The 19145-nt window shown below is 53.3% G+C and overlaps 1 protein-coding gene across 1 annotated transcript in view; it reads left to right on the top strand.

Moving 5' to 3' along the window:
* Positions 1–18174, top strand: part of LOC138761557 (vasoactive intestinal polypeptide receptor-like) — a 57359-nt gene extending 39185 nt beyond the window's left edge. The window contains exons 9-10 of the mRNA XM_069933909.1: positions 3457–3523; positions 18079–18174. Coding sequence (XP_069790010.1) covers positions 3457–3523; positions 18079–18174 — 163 coding nt within the window. The remainder of the gene's footprint in view (positions 1–3456; positions 3524–18078) is intronic.
* The last annotated feature ends 971 nt before the right edge of the window (positions 18175–19145 follow it).

Below are 19145 nucleotides of genomic sequence, written 5' to 3'. Positions count from 1 at the left end.
GCTCTTTACTCATGTGCTGCCTTCTTAAAATGGCCTCCTGAGCAATCTATGTACTATCTTTTCAATAAGCTGATCGCATGGTCTCTGCCCCTGGCTTCTCTAGGGCTTTTTCCCTTCACTGCAAATGTCTCAAATTTCAGAATGTGCTGTCTCTGAGTCCTGCTGCTAGTTCACAGTCACTTTCCAAAACCTGCAAGCTTTTGTTAAATCTGTTCTCTTTAAGGGACAGTCCCACATCAATAGAATGAATTGAAAAATGGGAGAACGTCACAATCCATATGCCACCAGACAAAACAGTGTTTCTCTGAACCACGGTGCACACACACACACAGTACACACACAATTCTTTTCTTTGGCTTGGCTTTGCGGATAAAGATTTATGGAGGGGTATGTCCACATCTGCTGCAGGCTCGTTGGTGACTGACAAGTCCAATGCTGGATAGGCAGGCACGGTTGCAGCAATTGCAAGGGAAAATTGGTTGGTTGGGGTTGGGTGTTGGGTTTTTCCTCCTTTGTCTTTTGTCAGTGAGGTGGGGTCTGCGATCTTCTTCAAAGGAGGTTGCTGCCCTCCGAACTGTGAGGCGTCAAGATGCACGGTTGGAGCCGATATCAGCCCACTGGCAGTGGTCAATGTGGCAGGCACCAAGAGATTTCTTTAAGCAGTCCTTGTACCTCTTCTTTGGTGCACCTCTGTCTCGGTGGCCAGTGGAGAGCTTGCCATATTACACGATCTTGGGAAGGCGATGGTCCTCCATTCTGGAGACGTGACCCACCCAGCGCAGTTGGATCTTCAGTAGCATGGATTCGATGCTTGCGAACTCCACCAGCTCGAGTACTTCGATGTTGGTGATGAAGTCACTCCAGTGAATGTTGAGGATGGAGCGGAGACAGCGCTGATGGAAGCGATCTAGGAGCCGTGGGTGATGCCGGTAGAGGACCCATGATTCGAAGCCGAACAGGAGCGTGGGTATGACAACGGCTCTGTACACACTGATCTTTGTGTGTTTCTTCAGGTGGTTGTTTTTCCAGACTCTTTTGTGTAGTCTTCCAAAGGCGCTATTTGCCTTGGCGAGTCTGTTGTCTATCTCGTTGTCGATCCTTGCATCAGATGAAAAGGTGCAGCCGAGGTAGGTAAACTGGTTGACCGTTTTGAGTTCTGTGTGCCCGATGGAGATGTGGGGGGGCTGGTAGTCATGGTGGGGAGCTGGCTGATGGAGGACCTCAGTTTTCTTCAGGCTGACTTCCAGGCCAAACATTTTGGCAGTTTCCGCAAAGCAGGATGTCATGCGCTGGAGAGCTGGCTCTGAATGGGCAACTAAAGCGGCATCGTCTGCAAAGAGTAGTTCACAGAAAAGTTGCTCTTATGTCTTGGTGTGAGCTTGCAGGTGCCTCAGATTGAAGAGACTGCCATCCGTGCGGTACTGGATGTAAACAGCGTCTTCATTGTTGAGGTCTTTCATGGCTTGTTTCAGCATCATGCTGAAGAAGATAGTAAAGAGGGTTGGTGCGAGGATGCAGCCTTGCTTCACGACGTTGTCAAAGGAGAAGGGTTCAGAGAGCTCATTGCTGTATCTGACCTGACCTTGTTGGTTTTCGTGCATTTGGATAACCATGTTGAGGAACTTGGGGGGCATCCAAGATGCTCTAGTATTTGCCAAAGCCCTTTCCTGCTCACGGTGTCGAAGGCTTTGGTGAGGTCAACAAAGGTGATGTAGAGTCCTTTGTTTTGTTCTCTGCACTTTTCTTGGAGCTGTCTGAGGGCAAAGACCATGTCAGTAGTTCCTCTGTTTGCACGAAAGCCGCACTGTGATTCTGGGAGAATATTCTCGGCGACACTAGGTATTAGTCTATTAAGGAGAATCCTAGCGAAGATTTTGCCTGCAATGGAGAGCAGCGTGATTCCCCTGTAGTTTGAGCAGTCTGATTTCTCGCCTTTGTTTTTGTACAGGGTGATGATGATGGCATCACGAAGGTCCTGAGGCAGCTTTCCTTGGTCCCAGCAGAGCATGAAAAACTCATGCAGCTTGGTATGCAGAGTTTTGCCACCAGCCTTCCAGACCTCTGGGGGGGGGATTCCATCCATACCTGCTGCTTTGCCACTTTTCAGTTGTTCAATTGCATTATATGTCTCTTCCTGGGTGAGGACCTCATCCAGCTCTAGCCTTAAGGGCTGTTGAGGGAGCTGGAGCAGGGCGGATTCTTGGACTGAGCGGTTGGCACTGAAAAGAGATTGGAAGTGTTCTGACCATCGGTTGAGGATGGAGATCTTGTCGCTGAGGAGGACTTTGCCGTCTGAGCTGCGCAGCGGGCTTTGGACTTGGGGTGAGGGGCCGTACGCAGCCTTTAGAACCTCGTAGAAACCCCTGAAGTCGCCAATGTCCGCGCTGAGCTGGGTTCGTTTGGTGAGGCTAGTCCACCACTCATTTTGGATCTCCAGGAGTTTGCGCTGAAGATGGCTGCATGTGCGACGGAAGGCTCGTTTGTTCTCTGGCCAGGACGGCTTTGCAAGGTGAGCCTGGTGGGCAGATCGCTTCTTTGCCAGCAGCTCCTGGATTTCCTGGTTGTTTTTGTCGAACCAGTCCTTGTTTTTCCTGGAGGAGAAGCCCAGTATCTCTTCAGTGGATTGCAGTATGGCAGTTTTCAGCTGATCCCAGAGGGTTTCAGGGGACGAGTCCGTGAGGCGGATTGCATCCTCAAGCTTTGCTTTGCCACTTTTGTGGCATTACACAGAAGTGTAATCATCGTTACACAGCACATAATGATCACATATAATTTAGAACAAATTTATATAAATATTTTGGGTTAGTTTACTCAGTGACAGGATACTGTTCATCAATCTCACAGCCTGTGGAATAAAACAATTTCCCAGTCTAACAGACTTATTTTGATGCTCCTGTACCACCCTCCTGATGCTAGTGGATCAAAGATACCGTATGCTGAATGGAAAGAGTCCTCATCAATTATTTGAGCCCTATTTAAGGAACACTCATAGTGAATGTCAACAGTAGAGGAAAGGGAGCCCCAGTACATTTGCACTGAAATTCTCTTGCTGCAGCCAAACAGGTGCTTTATATTATTTTTAATTTATTTTAATATTTTAATTTCATTCTTTAAAACTTTAATTTCTAAGTTATTTTTTTTATTTACACTTGTGGTACGGTGACAGACTTTTTCAGTCCACAAGCCCGTGCCAACCCCAATTTAAACCCCATTGACCTACACCCCCCCCGGCCCGGTACGTTTTGAATGGAGCTTCCGCAGACACGGGGGAGACGTGCACAAACTCCTTGCGGACGTTGCGGGATTCGAACCCCAGTCCAGTCCCGATCGTTGGCACTGTAACAGCGTTGCACTAACCGTGATGTGGGAGGAAAAAAATAACAATGGTTGTTACCCCCATGACAGAATAAATGTAGAAGAAAACAAAGATGAGCAGTGGGGTTCTCTTCTTTGCAGGTGTTGGCAGAATATCGACTCTCCACTCTGGTGGATCATACGGGCTCCGATTGTTATATCCATCTTGGTAAGGATTCAGGCTTCAGTGGTACTATCGGATCTCAAGATTCAAGATCCTTTCATTGCCATGTAATAAAGCAGACAGATTTGTTCCGTGCCCCTTGCAGTCAGAGGAGAAAGGGAAGCAAAAGCAAATCCCCTCAGAGACAATGAGTGTCCGTGGCTTCGCCTCCAGCACTCCCACAGCCGCCCAGACTTCAGTCCAAACCGTCTGCTTCTACCACTACCTCTGTTCAAGGCATCCACCACATCTGTTTTATTTTTTTTAAACTTGCTTTGCGCATCTCCTTTAAACTCCTCCCCAAGCTCTGAAATGCATGTGCACTTGTAGCTTTTTTTTTCTCGGGGAGTGGGGGGAAGGATTGTGACTGACAAACCTATCGACGTCTCTCCTGGTTTTAGAAAACTTCTACCAACTCTCCACTCAGGCTGTGTACTATCAGAGATGAGTTTGTCCAACCTCTCCCCGTCACTCTGAGACAGGACGTCCAGGGTGGTGATCTCAGGAGTGCTACCTGTGCCACGTGTTAGGGAGGCTAGAAGTAGGAAGTTAATGCAGCTAAACATGTGGCTAATTAGATGGTACGGGAGGGAGGGCTTCATGTTTCTGGACAATTGGCCTCTGTTCCAGGGAAGGTGGGATCTGTTCCAACAGGACAGTTCACACCTGAACTGGAGGGGGACTAACATCTTTGCAGGAAGGTTTGCTAGTGCTGCTCTGGGGGGGGGGGGGTATAAACTAGATTGGCAGGGGGATGGGAACCAAAGTGTGAGAGTAGATAGTGAGGTGGAGGAGGGTAAAGGTCATGCAAGGACTGCAAGTACAGACAGAAATCAAAGGTTTGTATGTGATAGAAATGTTATCAGGTGTATTTATTTCAATGCAGGAAGTATTGTTGTTAAAGCAGATGATCTTGGGCGTGGATTTGCATGTAGGATTACAACCTTGTTGCTATTAGTTGGTTGGGGGTGGGGGTAGGACTGACAGCACAATGTTCCATTGTTTCCATTCCATTGTTTCAGATGTGATAGAGGGGGAGGGATGAAAGGGGGAGGAGTGGCATTGCTAGTCAGGGAAAATATCACAGCTGTGCTTAGGCAGGTCAGCCCAGAGGGCTTGTCTACAGAGGCCATATGTATGGAGTTGGAAAGGTGTGACACGCAGATTGGGTTGTATTATAGATAGCCCAGTAGCCAGAGAGAATTGGTGGAGCAAATCTGTGGAAAGATCAGACCAATGTAAGAAGCACTAAGTTGAAAGTTGTGATAGAAGGAGATTGTAACTTTCCACATATTGACTGGGACTTCCATCCTGTAAAACGGCTGGATGGGTTGGAGCTTGTCAAATGTGTTCAGGAAGGTTTTCTAAATCAATATATAAGTGATACAGACTAGAGAGGATGTAATACTTGATCTATTAGGGAACCAGACAGGTCAGGTGACAGACATATGTGCAGGTGAACATTTTGGGTCCAGTGACCATAACTCATTAGTTTCAAAATAATTCAGTTTTTTTTTTCCAGACTTTCTGATTTATTGTCAGAGAGTATACATAATACCACATACAACCCTGAGATTCCTTTTTCCTGCAGGCACAACAGAATCACCACTAATTGGTAGTGGAAAAATAAACTGTAAACAGCGTAAACAAAAGAACAGTAAACAGATAATGAATATAAACAAACTGTGCAATACAGAGAGAACAAAGAAAATCAATGAAGTGCACAAGTTGGAGTCCTTAAATGAGCCCCTGATTGAGTTTGTCATTGAGGAGTCTGATAGTAGAGGGGTAGCAGCTGTTCCTGAACCTGATGGAGTGAGTCTAGTGTCCCCTATACCTCTTTCCTGATGGCAGCAGCGAGAACAGAGTGTGTGCTGGGTCATCTGGGTCTTTGATGATTGCTGCTGCTCTCTGACGACATCATTCCCTGCAGATGTCCTCAATAGTGGGGAAGGTTTTGCCTGTAATGTCCTGGGCTGTGTCCATTACCTCTTGGATGGCTCTACCCTCAGGGGTATTGGTGTCCCCATACCAGAATGTAATGCAGCTGGTCAGCACACTTTCTGTAGAAATTTGCCAGAGTTTCTGGTGTCAAACCAAACCTCCGCAAACTCCTGAGGAAGTAGAGGAGCTGACGTGCTTTCTTCACAATGCCATTAGTGTGTTGGACCTGAGATAGTGACTCCCAAGAACCTAAATGTGTTCACCCTCTCCACCTCTGATCCCCCAATGATCACTGGATTGTATCCCTCTGGTTTTCCCTTCCTGAAGTCAACAATCAGCTCCTTAGTTTTGGTGACATTGAGTGCGAGGTTATTGTTGGTGCACCATTCAGCCAAGTTTTCAATCTCCATCCTGTACGCTGACTCATCCCCTCCCTTTATACAACCCACTACCGTGACATTGTCGGCAAATTTGTAGAAGGTGTTGTCATACCGAGCCACACAGTCATGGGTGTAAAATGAGTAGAGCAGGGGGCTAAGAACGCAGCCCTGTGGTGCTCCGGTACTGATGGAGATTGTGGAGGAGAAGTTCTTGCCAATCCTCACTGATTGTGGTCTGGAGGTGAGGAAATCCAGGATCCAATTACACAGTGGGGTGTTGACTCCCAGGTCTTGGAGTTTTCTGATCAGTTTTGAGGGGATGATGGTGTTAAATGCCGAACTGTAGTTGATCTATGCATCTTTGGTTTCCAGGTGTTCCAGGGCTTTGTGTAATTATGGATAAGGATAGGTCCAGTCCTCGAGTTGAGATTCCAAATTGGAGAAAGGCCAATTTTTTTCTGGTGGGGATGTGATCAGTATGTGGATGGCCTTCAAAGGCGAAATTATGAGAGTTTGCATGTTCCTGTTGGGATTAAAGGCGAATTTAACAGCCACAGGTTTTCAAGGGATATTGGGGATCTGGTTCAGAAGTAGAGGGAGGTGTACAGCAGGTACAGGTAACAAGGAGCTGATGAGGTATAGAAGAGTATAGAAAATGTAAGAAAATACTTAAGAAGGAAATCAGGAAGGCAAAAAGACCTGAGGTTGTGAAGGTAAACCCGAAGGGGTTCTATAAATATTAAGAGTAAAAGATTGGTCCCCTAGAAGGTAAAGTGGTCATCTATCTGTGGAACTTAACCAGATGAGATCTTAGTTTTTTTGCATCAGTATTTATTCAGAAACTGACATGGTGTATAAGGAAGGAAGGGAAACCAGTGGTAGTGGCATGGCACAGATTGAGATTAAAGATGAGAAGGTGCTTGCTACCTGACCTTTTCCCTCAGATCTTGAGGCAGACTAGTGTAGAAATTGCAGGGGCCCTGGCAGAAATGTCCTTGCCCATGGGTGAGTTTACAGAAGATTTGAGGGTAGCTCATGTTGTTCTTTTGAAGACAGAGTTGGAAAGAAAGCTTTTGCATCTGGCCTTAATAAATCAAATTATTGAGTGCAGGAATTGAGATGTTACGGTTGTATAAGACATTGGTTAGGCCAAATTGGAGTATTGTGTGCAGTTCTGGGCACCTAACTACAGGAAATGAATCAGTAAGAGTGCAGAGAAGATTTACTAGGATGTTGTTAGATCTTCAGGAGTTGAGTTGCAGGGAAGATTAAACATGTTAGGACTTTATTCCTTGGAGTGTAGAAGAATGAGGGGAGATTGGATAGAGGTTTGCAAGTAGCTCTGTCCACTCCCATTTTTTTGGCCCATTCTCCAGTTGGTTCAGATGCCTCTGCAGGCTTTGAAAATCTGTCCACAACACCACCTATCTTTAAATGCAAGAGGACATGCACCTCGGGTGAAAGGGGAAAGTTTAAGGGGAACTTTTTCAATCATACGTGGTAAATGAAGGCTCACTCTTGAGTTTTAAGGATGAATTGGATAGATGCTTGGATGGGAGAGATCTGGAAGGTTATGGAATGGGTGCAGGTCAATCGAACTAGAGGAATGATGTTTCGGCACAGACTAGAAGACTGAATAGCTTGTTTTCTGTGCTGTAGTTTTCTCTGATTCTAATCCAGGCAGGATCCTGGATGGAGATAGAGAGTCAATGTTCTGGGTCGAAACTTCTTCATAGAGGAACAGCATGAATCAGGTGGACCTGAATAAAAGGTAGAGAAGGGAAAGAGGGTGGAGTACGGGCTGGCAGGTGATGTACGAATCACAGGCTTACGAGCAGCTGGAATCCTGGAGGTGCAGTGAGAGAGGTTCTCTAACGGGGAGGGGCAGTGAGAGGTTCTCTAACGGGGAGGGGCAGTGAGAGGATCTCTAACGGGGAGGGGCAGTGAGAGGATCTCTAACGGGGAGGGGCAGTGAGAGGATCTCTAACTGGGAGGGGCAGTGAGAGGATCTCTAACGGGGAGGGGCAGTGAGAGGATCTCTAACGGGGAGGGGCAGTGAGAGGATCTCTAACGGGGAGGGGCAGTGAGAGCTTCTCTAACGGGGAGGGGCAGTGAGAGGTTCTCTAACGGGGAGGGGCAGTGAGAGGTTCTCTAACGGGGAGGGGCAGTGAGAGGTTCTCTAACGGGAGGGGCAGTGAGAGGTTCTCTAACGGGGAGGGGCAGTGAGAGGTTCTCTAACGGGAGGGGCAGTGAGAGGTTCTCTAACGGGGAGGGCAGTGAGAGGTTCTCTAACGGGAGGGGCAGTGGGAGGTTCTCTAACGGGGTGGGGCAGTGGGAGGTTCTCTAACGGGGAGGGGCAGTGGGAGGTTCTCTACGGGAGGGGCAGTGGAGGTTCTCTAACGGGGAGGGCAGTGGGAGGTTCTCTAACGGGGAGGGCAGTGAGAGGTTCTCTAACGGGGAGGGGCAGTGGGAGGTTCTCTAACGGGGAGGGGCAGTGGGAGGCTCTCTACGGGGAGGGGCAGTGGAGGCTCTCTAACGGGGAGGGGCAGTGGGAGGTTCTCTAACGGGGAGGGCAGTGGGAGGTTCTCTAACGGGGAGGGGCAGTGGGAGGTTCTCTAACGGGGAGGGGCAGTGGGAGGTTCTCTAACGGGGAGGGCAGTGGGAGGTTCTCTAACGGGGAGGGGCAGTGAGAGGTTCTCTAACGGCGAGGGGCAGTGAGAGGTTCTCTAACGGCGAGGGCAGTGAGAGGTTCTCTAACGGGGAGGGGCAGTGAGAGGTTCTCTAACGGGGAGGGGCAGTGAGAGGATCTCTAACGGGGAGGGGCAGTGAGAGGATCTCTAACGGGGAGGGGCAGTGAGAGGATCTCTAACGGGGAGGGGCAGTGAGAGGATCTCTAACGGGGAGGGGCAGTGAGAGGATCTCTAACGGGGAGGGGCAGTGAGAGGATCTCTAACGGGAGGGGCAGTGAGAGGATCTCTAACGGGGAGGGGCAGTGAGAGGATCTCTAACGGGGAGGGGCAGTGAGAGGATCTCTAACGGGGAGGGGCAGTGAGAGGATCTCTAACGGGGAGGGGCAGTGAGAGGATCTCTAACGGGAGGGGCAGTGAGAGGATCTCTAACGGGGAGGGGCAGTGTGAGGATCTCTAACGGGGAGGGCAGTGAGAGGATCTCTAACGGGGAGGGGCAGTGAGAGGATCTCTAACGGGAGGGCAGTGAGAGGATCTCTAACGGGGAGGGGCAGTGAGAGGATCTCTAACGGGGAGGGGCAGTGAGAGGATCTCTAACGGGAGGGGCAGTGAGAGGATCTCTAACGGGGAGGGGCAGTGAGAGGATCTCTAACGGGGAGGGCAGTGAGAGGATCTCTAACGGGGAGGGGCAGTGAGAGGACCTCTAACGGGGAGGGGCAGTGAGAGGATCTCTAACGGGAGGGGCAGTGAGAGGATCTCTAACGGGGAGGGGCAGTGAGAGGTTCTCTAACGGGGAGGGGCAGTGAGAGGTTCTCTAACGGGGAGGGGCAGTGAGAGGTTCTCTAACGGGGAGGGGCAGTGAGAGGTTCTCTAACGGGGAGGGGCAGTGAGAGGTTCTCTAACGGGGAGGGGCAGTGAGAGGTTCTCTAACGGGGAGGGCAGTGAGAGGTTCTCTAACGGAGGGAGTGAGAGGGGGCAGTGAGAGGTTCTCTAACGGGGAGGGGCAGTGAGAGGTTCTCTAACGGGGAGGGGCAGTGAGAGGTTCTCTAACGGGGAGGGGCAGTGAGAGGTTCTCTAACGGGGAGGGGCAGTGAGAGGTTCTCTAACGGGGAGGGGCAGTGAGAGGTTCTCTAACGGGGAGGGGCAGTGAGAGGTTCTCTAACGGGGAGGGGCAGTGAGAGGTTCTCTAACGGGGAGGGGCAGTGAGAGGTTCTCTAACGGGGAGGGGCAGTGAGAGGTTCTCTAACGGGGAGGGGCAGTGAGAGGTTCTCTAACGGGGAGGGCAGTGAGAGGTTCTCTAACGGGGAGGGGCAGTGAGAGGTTCTCTAACGGGGAGGGCAGTGAGAGGTTCTCTAACGGGGAGGGGCAGTGAGAGGTTCTCTAACGGGGAGGGGCAGTGAGAGGTTCTCTAACGGGGAGGGGCAGTGAGAGGTTCTCTAACGGGGAGGGGCAGTGAGAGGTTCTCTAACGGGGAGGGGCAGTGAGAGGTTCTCTAACGGGGAGGGGCAGTGAGAGGTTCTCTAACGGGGAGGGGCAGTGAGAGGTTCTCTAACGGGAGGGGCAGTGAGAGGTTCTCTAACGGGGAGGGGCAGTGAGAGGTTCTCTAACGGGGAGGGGCAGTGAGAGGTTCTCTAACGGGGAGGGGCAGTGAGAGGTTCTCTAACGGGGAGGGGCAGTGAGAGGTTCTCTAACGGGGAGGGGCAGTGAGAGGTTCTCTAACGGGGAGGGGCAGTGAGAGGTTCTCTAACGGGGAGGGGCAGTGAGAGGTCTCTAACGGGGAGGGGCAGTGAGAGGTTCTCTAACGGGGAGGGCAGTGAGAGGTTCTCTAACGGGGAGGGGCAGTGAGAGGTTCTCTACGGGAGGGGCAGTGAGAGGTTCTCTAACGGGGAGGGGCAGTGAGAGGTTCTCTAACGGGGAGGGGCAGTGAGAGGTTCTCTAACGGGGAGGGGCAGTGAGAGGTTCTCTAACGGGGAGGGGCAGTGAGAGGTTCTCTAACGGGGAGGGGCAGTGAGAGGTCTCTAACGGGGAGGGGCAGTGAGAGGTTCTCTAACGGGGAGGGGCAGTGAGAGGTTCTCTAACGGGGAGGGGCAGTGAGAGGTTCTCTAACGGGGAGGGGCAGTGAGAGGTTCTCTAACGGGGAGGGGCAGTGAGAGGTTCTCTAACGGGGAGGGGCAGTGAGAGGTTCTCTAACGGGAGGGGCAGTGAGAGGTTCTCTAACGGGGAGGGCAGTGAGAGGTTCTCTAACGGGAGGGGCAGTGAGAGGTTCTCTAACGGGGGAGGGGCAGTGAGAGGTTCTCTAACGGGGAGGGGCAGTGAGAGGTTCTCTAACGGGGAGGGGCAGTGAGCGGTTCTCTAACGGGGAGGGGCAGTGAGCGGTTCTCTAACGGGGAGGGGCAGTGAGCGGTTCTCTAACGGGGAGGGGCAGTGAGCGGTTCTCCAACGGGGAGGGGCAGTGAGCGGTTCTCCAACGGGGAGGGGCAGTGAGCGGTTCTCCAACGGGGAGGGGCAGTGAGCGGTTCTCCAACGGGGAGGGGCAGTGAGCGGTTCTCCAACGGGGAGGGGCAGTGAGCGGTTCTCCAACGGGGAGGGGCAGTGAGCGGTTCTCCAACGGGGAGGGGCAGTGAGCGGTTCTCAACGGGAGGGGCAGTGAGCGGTTCTCTAACGGGGAGGGGCAGTGAGCGGTTCTCTAACGGGGAGGGGCAGTGAGCGGTTCTCTAACGGGAGGGGCAGTGAGCGGTTCTCTAACGGGAGGGGCAGTGAGCGGTTCTCTAACGGGGAGGGGCAGTGAGCGGTTCTCTAACGGGGAGGGGCAGTGAGCGGTTCTCTAACGGGAGGGCAGTGAGCGGTTCTCTAACGGGGAGGGGCAGTGAGCGGTTCTCTAACGGGGAGGGCAGTGAGCGGTTCTCTAACGGGGAGGGGCAGTGAGCGGTTCTCTAACGGGAGGGCAGTGACGGTTCTCTAACGGGGAGGGGCAGTGAGCGGTTCTCTAACGGGAGGGCAGTGAGCGGTTCTCTAACGGGGAGGGGCAGTGAGCGGTTCTCTAACGGGGAGGGGCAGTGAGCGGTTCTCTAACGGGAGGGGCAGTGAGCGGTTCTCTAACGGGAGGGGCAGTGAGCGGTTCTCTAACGGGAGGGGCAGTGAGCGGTTCTCTAACGGGGAGGGGCAGTGAGAGGTTCTCTAACGGGGAGGGGCAGTGAGAGGTTCTCTAACGGGGAGGGGCAGTGAGAGGTTCTCTAACGGGGAGGGGCAGTGAGAGGTTCTCTAACGGGGAGGGGCAGTGAGAGGTTCTCTAACGGGGAGGGGCAGTGAGAGGTTCTCTAACGGGGAGGGGCAGTGAGAGTTCTCTAACGGGGAGGGCAGTGAGAGGTTCTCTAACGGGGAGGGGCAGTGAGAGGTTCTCTAACGGGGAGGGGCAGTGAGAGGTTCTCTAACGGGGAGGGCAGTGAGAGGTTCTCTAACGGGGAGGGGCAGTGAGAGTTCTCTAACGGGAGGGCAGTGAGAGGTTCTCTAACGGGGAGGGGCAGTGAGAGGTTCTCTAACGGGGAGGGCAGTGAGAGGTTCTCTAACGGGGAGGGGCAGTGAGAGGTTCTCTAACGGGGAGGGCAGTGAGAGGTTCTCTAACGGGGAGGGGCAGTGAGAGGTTCTCTAACGGGGAGGGGCAGTGAGAGGTTCTCTAACGGGGAGGGGCAGTGAGAGGTTCTCTAACGGGGAGGGGCAGTGAGCGGTTCTCTAACGGGGAGGGGCAGTGAGCGGTTCTCTAACGGGGAGGGGCAGTGAGCGGTTCTCTAACGGGGAGGGGCAGTGAGCGGTTCTCTAACGGGGAGGGGCAGTGAGCGGTTCTCCAACGGGGCGGGGCAGTGAGCGGTTCTCCAACGGGAGGGGCAGTGAGCGGTTCTCCAACGGGGAGGGGCAGTGAGCGGTTCTCCAACGGGGAGGGGCAGTGAGCGGTTCTCCAACGGGAGGGCAGTGAGCGGTTCTCCAACGGGGAGGGGCAGTGAGCGGTTCTCCAACGGGGAGGGGCAGTGAGCGGTTCTCCAACGGGAGGGGCAGTGAGCGGTTCTCCAACGGGGAGGGGCAGTGAGCGGTTCTCTAACGGGGAGGGCAGTGAGCGGTTCTCTAACGGGGAGGGGCAGTGAGCGGTTCTCTAACGGGGAGGGGCAGTGAGCGGTTCTCTAACGGGGAGGGCAGTGAGCGGTTTCTCTAACGGGGAGGGGCAGTGAGCGGTTCTCTAACGGGGAGGGCAGTGAGCGGTTCTCTAACGGGGAGGGGCAGTGAGCGGTTCTCTAACGGGGAGGGGCAGTGAGCGGTTCTCTAACGGGGAGGGGCAGTGAGCGGTTCTCTAACGGGGAGGGGCAGTGAGCGGTTCTCTAACGGGGAGGGGCAGTGAGCGGTTCTCTAACGGGGAGGGGCAGTGAGCGGTTCTCTAACGGGGAGGGGCAGTGAGCGGTTCTCTAACGGGGAGGGGCAGTGAGCGGTTCTCTAACGGGGAGGGGCAGTGAGCGGTTCTCTAACGGGGAGGGGCAGTGAGCGGTTCTCTAACGGGGAGGGGCAGTGAGCGGTTCTCTAACGGGGAGGGGCAGTGAGCGGTTCTCTAACGGGGAGGGGCAGTGAGCGGTTCTCTAACGGGGAGGGCAGTGAGCGGTTCTCTAACGGGGAGGGCAGTGAGCGGTTCTCTAACGGGGAGGGGCAGTGAGCGGTTCTCTAACGGGGAGGGCAGTGAGCGGTTCTCTAACGGGGAGGGGCAGTGAGCGGTTCTCTAACGGGGAGGGGCAGTGAGCGGTTCTCTAACGGGGAGGGGCAGTGAGCGGTTCTCTAACGGGGAGGGGCAGTGAGCGGTTCTCTAACGGGGAGGGGCAGTGAGCGGTTCTCTAACGGGGAGGGGCAGTGAGCGGTTCTCTAACGGGGAGGGGCAGTGAGCGGTTCTCTAACGGGGAGGGGCAGTGAGCGGTTCTCTAACGGGGAGGGGCAGTGAGCGGTTCTCTAACGGGGAGGGGCAGTGAGCGGTTCTCTAACGGGGAGGGGCAGTGAGCGGTTCTCTAACGGGGAGGGGCAGTGAGCGGTTCTCTAACGGGGAGGGGCAGTGAGCGGTTCTCTAACGGGGAGGGGCAGTGAGCGGTTCTCTAACGGGGAGGGGCAGTGAGCGGTTCTCTAACGGGGAGGGGCAGTGAGCGGTTCTCTAACGGGGAGGGGCAGTGAGCGGTTCTCTAACGGGGAGGGGCAGTGAGCGGTTCTCTAACGGGGAGGGGCAGTGAGCGGTTCTCTAACGGGGAGGGGCAGTGAGCGGTTCTCTAACGGGGAGGGGCAGTGAGCGGTTCTCTAACGGGGAGGGGCAGTGAGCGGTTCTCTAACGGGGAGGGGCAGTGAGCGGTTCTCTAACGGGGAGGGGCAGTGAGCGGTTCTCTAACGGGGAGGGGCAGTGAGCGGTTCTCTAACGGGGAGGGGCAGTGAGCGGTTCTCTAACGGGGAGGGGCAGTGAGCGGTTCTCTAACGGGGAGGGGCAGTGAGCGGTTCTCTAACGGGGAGGGGCAGTGAGCGGTTCTCTAACGGGGAGGGGCAGTGAGCGGTTCTCTAACGGGGAGGGGCAGTGAGCGGTTCTCTAACGGGGAGGGGCAGTGAGCGGTTCTCTAACGGGGAGGGGCAGTGAGCGGTTCTCTAACGGGGAGGGGCAGTGAGCGGTTCTCTAACGGGGAGGGGCAGTGAGCGGTTCTCTAACGGGGAGGGGCAGTGAGCGGTTCTCTAACGGGGAGGGGCAGTGAGCGGTTCTCTAACGGGGAGGGGCAGTGAGCGGTTCTCTAACGGGGAGGGCAGTGAGCGGTTCTCTAACGGGGAGGGGCAGTGAGCGGTTCTCTAACGGGGAGGGGCAGTGAGCGGTTCTCTAACGGGGAGGGGCAGTGAGCGGTTCTCTAACGGGAGGGCAGTGAGAGGTTCTCTAACGGGGAGGGGCAGTGAGAGGTTCTCTAACGGGGAGGGGCAGTGAGAGGTTCTCTAACGGGAGGGGCAGTGAGAGGTTCTCTAACGGGGAGGGGCAGTGAGAGGTTCTCTAACGGGGAGGGGCAGTGAGAGGTTCTCTAACGGGGAGGGGCAGTGAGCGGTTCTCTAACGGGGAGGGGCAGTGAGCGGTTCTCTAACGGGGAGGGGCAGTGAGCGGTTCTCTAACGGGGAGGGGCAGTGAGCGGTTCTCCAACGGGGATGGGCAGTGAGCGGTTCTCCAACGGGGCGGGGCAGTGAGCGGTTCTCCAACGGGGCGGGGCAGTGAGCGGTTCTCCAACGGGGCGGGGCAGTGAGCGGTTCTCCAACGGGGAGGGGCAGTGAGCGGTTCTCCAACGGGGAGGGCAGTGAGCGGTTCTCCAACGGGGAGGGCAGTGAGCGGTTCTCCAACGGGGAGGGGCAGTGAGCGGTTCTCCAACGGGGAGGGGCAGTGAGCGGTTCTCCAACGGGGAGGGGCAGTGAGCGGTTCTCCAACGGGGAGGGGCAGTGAGCGGTTCTCCAACGGGGAGGGGCAGTGAGCGGTTCTCCAACGGGGAGGGGCAGTGAGCGGTTCTCCAACGGGGAGGGGCAGTGAGCGGTTCTCTAACGGGGAGGGGCAGTGAGCGGTTCTCTAACGGGGAGGGGCAGTGAGCGGTTCTCTAACGGGGAGGGGCAGTGAGCGGTTCTCTAACGGGGAGGGGCAGTGAGCGGTTCTCTAACGGGGAGGGGCAGTGAGCGGTTCTCTAACGGGGAGGGGCAGTGAGCGGTTCTCTAACGGGGAGGGGCAGTGAGCGTTCTCTAACGGGGAGGGCAGTGAGCGGTTCTCTAACGGGGAGGGGCAGTGAGCGGTTCTCTAACGGGAGGGGCAGTGAGCGGTTCTCTAACGGGGAGGGGCAGTGAGCGGTTCTCTAACGGGAGGGGCAGTGAGCGGTTCTCTAACGGGAGGGCAGTGAGCGGTTCTCTAACGGGGAGGGGCAGTGAGCGGTTCTCTAACGGGGAGGGGCAGTGAGCGGTTCTCTAACGGGGAGGGGCAGTGAGCGGTTCTCTAACGGGGAGGGGCAGTGAGCGGTTCTCTAACGGGGAGGGCAGTGAGCGGTTCTCTAACGGGGAGGGGCAGTGAGCGGTTCTCTAACGGGGAGGGGCAGTGAGCGGTTCTCTAACGGGGAGGGGCAGTGAGCGGTTCTCTAACGGGGAGGGGCAGTGAGCGGTTCTCTAACGGGGAGGGGCAGTGAGACACTCATAGAACCGTAAACCATAGAACCATGGAACACTACAGCATAGAAAACAGGCCATTCATCCCCTCTAGTCTGCCAACCATCATCTCGCTAGTCCCACTGACCTGTTCCACTCCATAATCCTCCAGACCTCTCCATCCAATGAACTTTAAACACACAATTGAGCCCCCATTCACCACATCAGATGGCAGCTCATTCCACACTCCCACCAGTCTCTGAGTGAAAAACTTTCCCCTAATGTTCCCCCAAATCTCTCCCCTTCAGTTTAAAACTATGACCTCTCATAGTTATCTACGAAAAAGCCTACTTGCATCGACTCTGTCTATACTTCTTATAATCTTATAAACCTCTATCGAATTTCCTCTCATTCTTCTTCGCTTTAAGGAATAAAGTCCTACCTGCTTAATCTTTCCCTGAAATTCAATCCTGAAGACCCGGCAACATCCTAGTAAATCTCTTTCTATCTTATTGATATCCTTTCTGCAGTAAGGCGACCAATACTCCAAATTTGGCCATTCCAATGTCTTCACACAACATCCCAACTGCTATTTTCAAAATTTGAGTTATAAAGGCTAAGATACCAAAATCTTTCTTTACAACCCGGTCCACCTGCACCACCACTTTCAGGGAACAATGTATCTGTATTCCAAGATCTCTCCGCTCCTCCACGCTCCTCATTGCCCTGCCATTTACTGTGAATGTCCTACCTTGGTTTGTCCTTCCAAAATGCAACACCTCACACTTGTCTGCATTAAACTCCATCTGCCATTTTTTGGCCCATTCTCCCAGTTGGTCCAAGTCCCCAATCTTCTTTGCTGTCCACAACACCTCCTACCTTTAGCCCCTTTCACACTTGCATCCCTCTAAATTGGCCGCTCAGTGTCCTGGAATAGGAATGGGGGTTTGCTTTTCACACTTGACCACTTCTAACTGGGGCACTGAACACGTTCACACTTGCAAGGAGCCATCCCCGGAGTTAGGACTGCTCTACCTTCTACTGGTGATGTCATGATGGTGGACCTGCCCTAAATCCTGACCAATGTATTATGATCTTATATTTGAACAAAATTAATCATGCCTAATTATAACATAATTATCTTTATGTACAGCACAGTGAGCCCTTCAGCCCCTGTTGCTGTTGTGCAGACCTATATAAACCTTTATAAAGGACCGTGGGAAAGTACTAGCAATAGCGGGCAATTTTTAAACAGGGTGGGAAAGTTGGAAGCGCTATTGTGCACAATATATAAATACTGTGGGGGGGGGGGGGGGGGAGTGATGCCAGACCTGCCCTCCCAGAATGCTGTGTGGGAGAGAAAGGACTGTATGCATAGCTGCATGCATGGAGCATTCATGGAGGTGTTTCTCTGCTGCATGGCATTCTGGGAAGTCAGGTCCACCATTGCTTTTTCCTCATGGTCTTTTTAAATCGTATGCTATAGCGCTACCAATTTTCCACGCTGTTTAAAAATTGTCCGCTATTGCTATTTATTTCCACTCTCTCTTGCTGTGACTTCCCACGGCAAAGTTTATACCTTCATTTTATTCTTTTCTTCCTTCAAATTCCTGCACTCACACAAAAACTTGGGTAATTTCTATCTCAGAATGTAATTGCCCATTCTACACTTGCCTGATTGCAACGCCGGTGTCTGCAGATGCCAGGGATTGTACTCGGGGTCGAGGCTATCTATCCCGGTGAGAGATAATGTCAGCGTTGAGCTGATTTTGCTTTCACGCCAGACACTTTAAAGTCCGATTGGCCGTTAATTCCTGGACCACTTGCAAGTGTGAAAGGGGCTTTTGTGTCGTCAGCAAACTTGGGGAAGCAGTGAGAGAGGTTCTCTACTTGTGGAGGGGGGGCAGGGAGAGATTCTCTCAACCGGGGATAGCAGTGGGAGAGGCCCTCACAGATAGGACAACTTCAGGCTAGCATCGCTCGTAGAGAAACAGTACAGCAGCAAAACAGGTAAGAAGAGAGGCTGCAGATGCTGGGAATCTGAAGCATCACACAAAATGCTGGACGAGCTCAGCGGGGCAGGCAGCATCTGTGGAAGGCAATAGACTGTCGATATTTCAGGCCCAAACACCCTTCTGTTTTGTTTACATCCTGGTAAAATCTCTCCAGTGCCCTTTCCAAAACCTCTACACCCTTTCGTGTCATGGGGCGACCCTGAATGTCACTTGGCAGAAGCCTGATCTCCAAGAGTCCCAGCCAGGATGCCTCTTTTAACTTGTCCTCTCGTCCAGAGCTGAGGGACCCTGAGACGTTAGGGGGAAGGAGATTGGGTTGGTTAAAGGGAGAACCTTATCCCTGCACCTCCGCTCTAACGTGGTTTTCTGCTCTTCAGGTGAACTTTATTCTCTTTGTGTGCATTATTCGAATACTGATCCAAAAGCTGCACTCCACGGATATTGGACTGAATGAATCCAGCCAGTACTCGTAAGTACTTCTCTGATCAAATAAAGGCAAGGAAAAGGGAAGAAAGAACAATTCTCTGGGACTAGAGGTTTGAGTTCTAGGAAGAAGTTAGATAGGGTAGGGGATTCTAGGACCAGAGGCCACAATTTCAAGATAGAAGGGCATCAATTTAAAACTGATGTCTTTAGCCAGAGGGTCGTGACTATGGAACGTGTTGCCACAGGCAGCTGTGTAAGTGAGGCCATTCGATGTATTTAAGACCAAGATCGACAGGTATTTGATTAGTCAGGACATCAAGGGTTACGGGGAGTGGGGCTGAGTGATAAGGATCACCTCATGATTAAATGGCAGAGCAAACCTGATGGGCCAATTGGCCTCGTTCTGCTCTTGTATCTCCTGAAAATCTTGTGAAAGGCTGGGTCTTCGTTCTCCGGTGCAGCCATCCTCAACCCAGTTTTTGGTCCTGGCCCCCTTGGGTCTCTGCTCAAAGTTTATGGGCCCCCCTTCCCAGTGAAGCAGTTTAGTTGGTTTCTTCCATACGTCTCTCCTACTTCCTTGGGCCACCCTTATTAAGGGTTTCAGTTTGTGCCCCCCGCCCGGGAGGGGGTGGGGATGAGTGGCCCTCATTGAGAATGACTAGCTGAGAGTGTAGGAGGCTTGAGGGGAATCAATAAATTGCATGTTCAGTCTTTGTCTCAGGGTAGACAATTCTAGAACTGGAGGGAATGGGTTTAAGGTGAGAGGGGAGCAACTCATGAGGGACCTGAGGGGCAACTTTTTACATTCAGAGGCTGGTCTGTCTCTGCCAGAGAAGTGGGCACAATTGCAAAGCTCAAAAGCCATTTGGGTGGATTTATGATTGGGTAGGGCTAGGTCACCCCTTTCCACTGAGGTTGGGAGAGATTTAAAAACTAGAGGACATGTGTTAAGGGGAAAAGGTTTAGAACATAAATATGGAACAAAGGGAACACTAGGGGGAACTTCTTGTGATCTAGC

This window comes from Narcine bancroftii, chromosome 1, assembly GCF_036971445.1.
Source record: "Narcine bancroftii isolate sNarBan1 chromosome 1, sNarBan1.hap1, whole genome shotgun sequence".
NCBI classification, from domain to species: domain Eukaryota; kingdom Metazoa; phylum Chordata; class Chondrichthyes; order Torpediniformes; family Narcinidae; genus Narcine; species Narcine bancroftii.
Note: the sequence above shows the minus strand (reverse complement) of the source record. Positions and strands in the feature narration are given on the sequence as shown.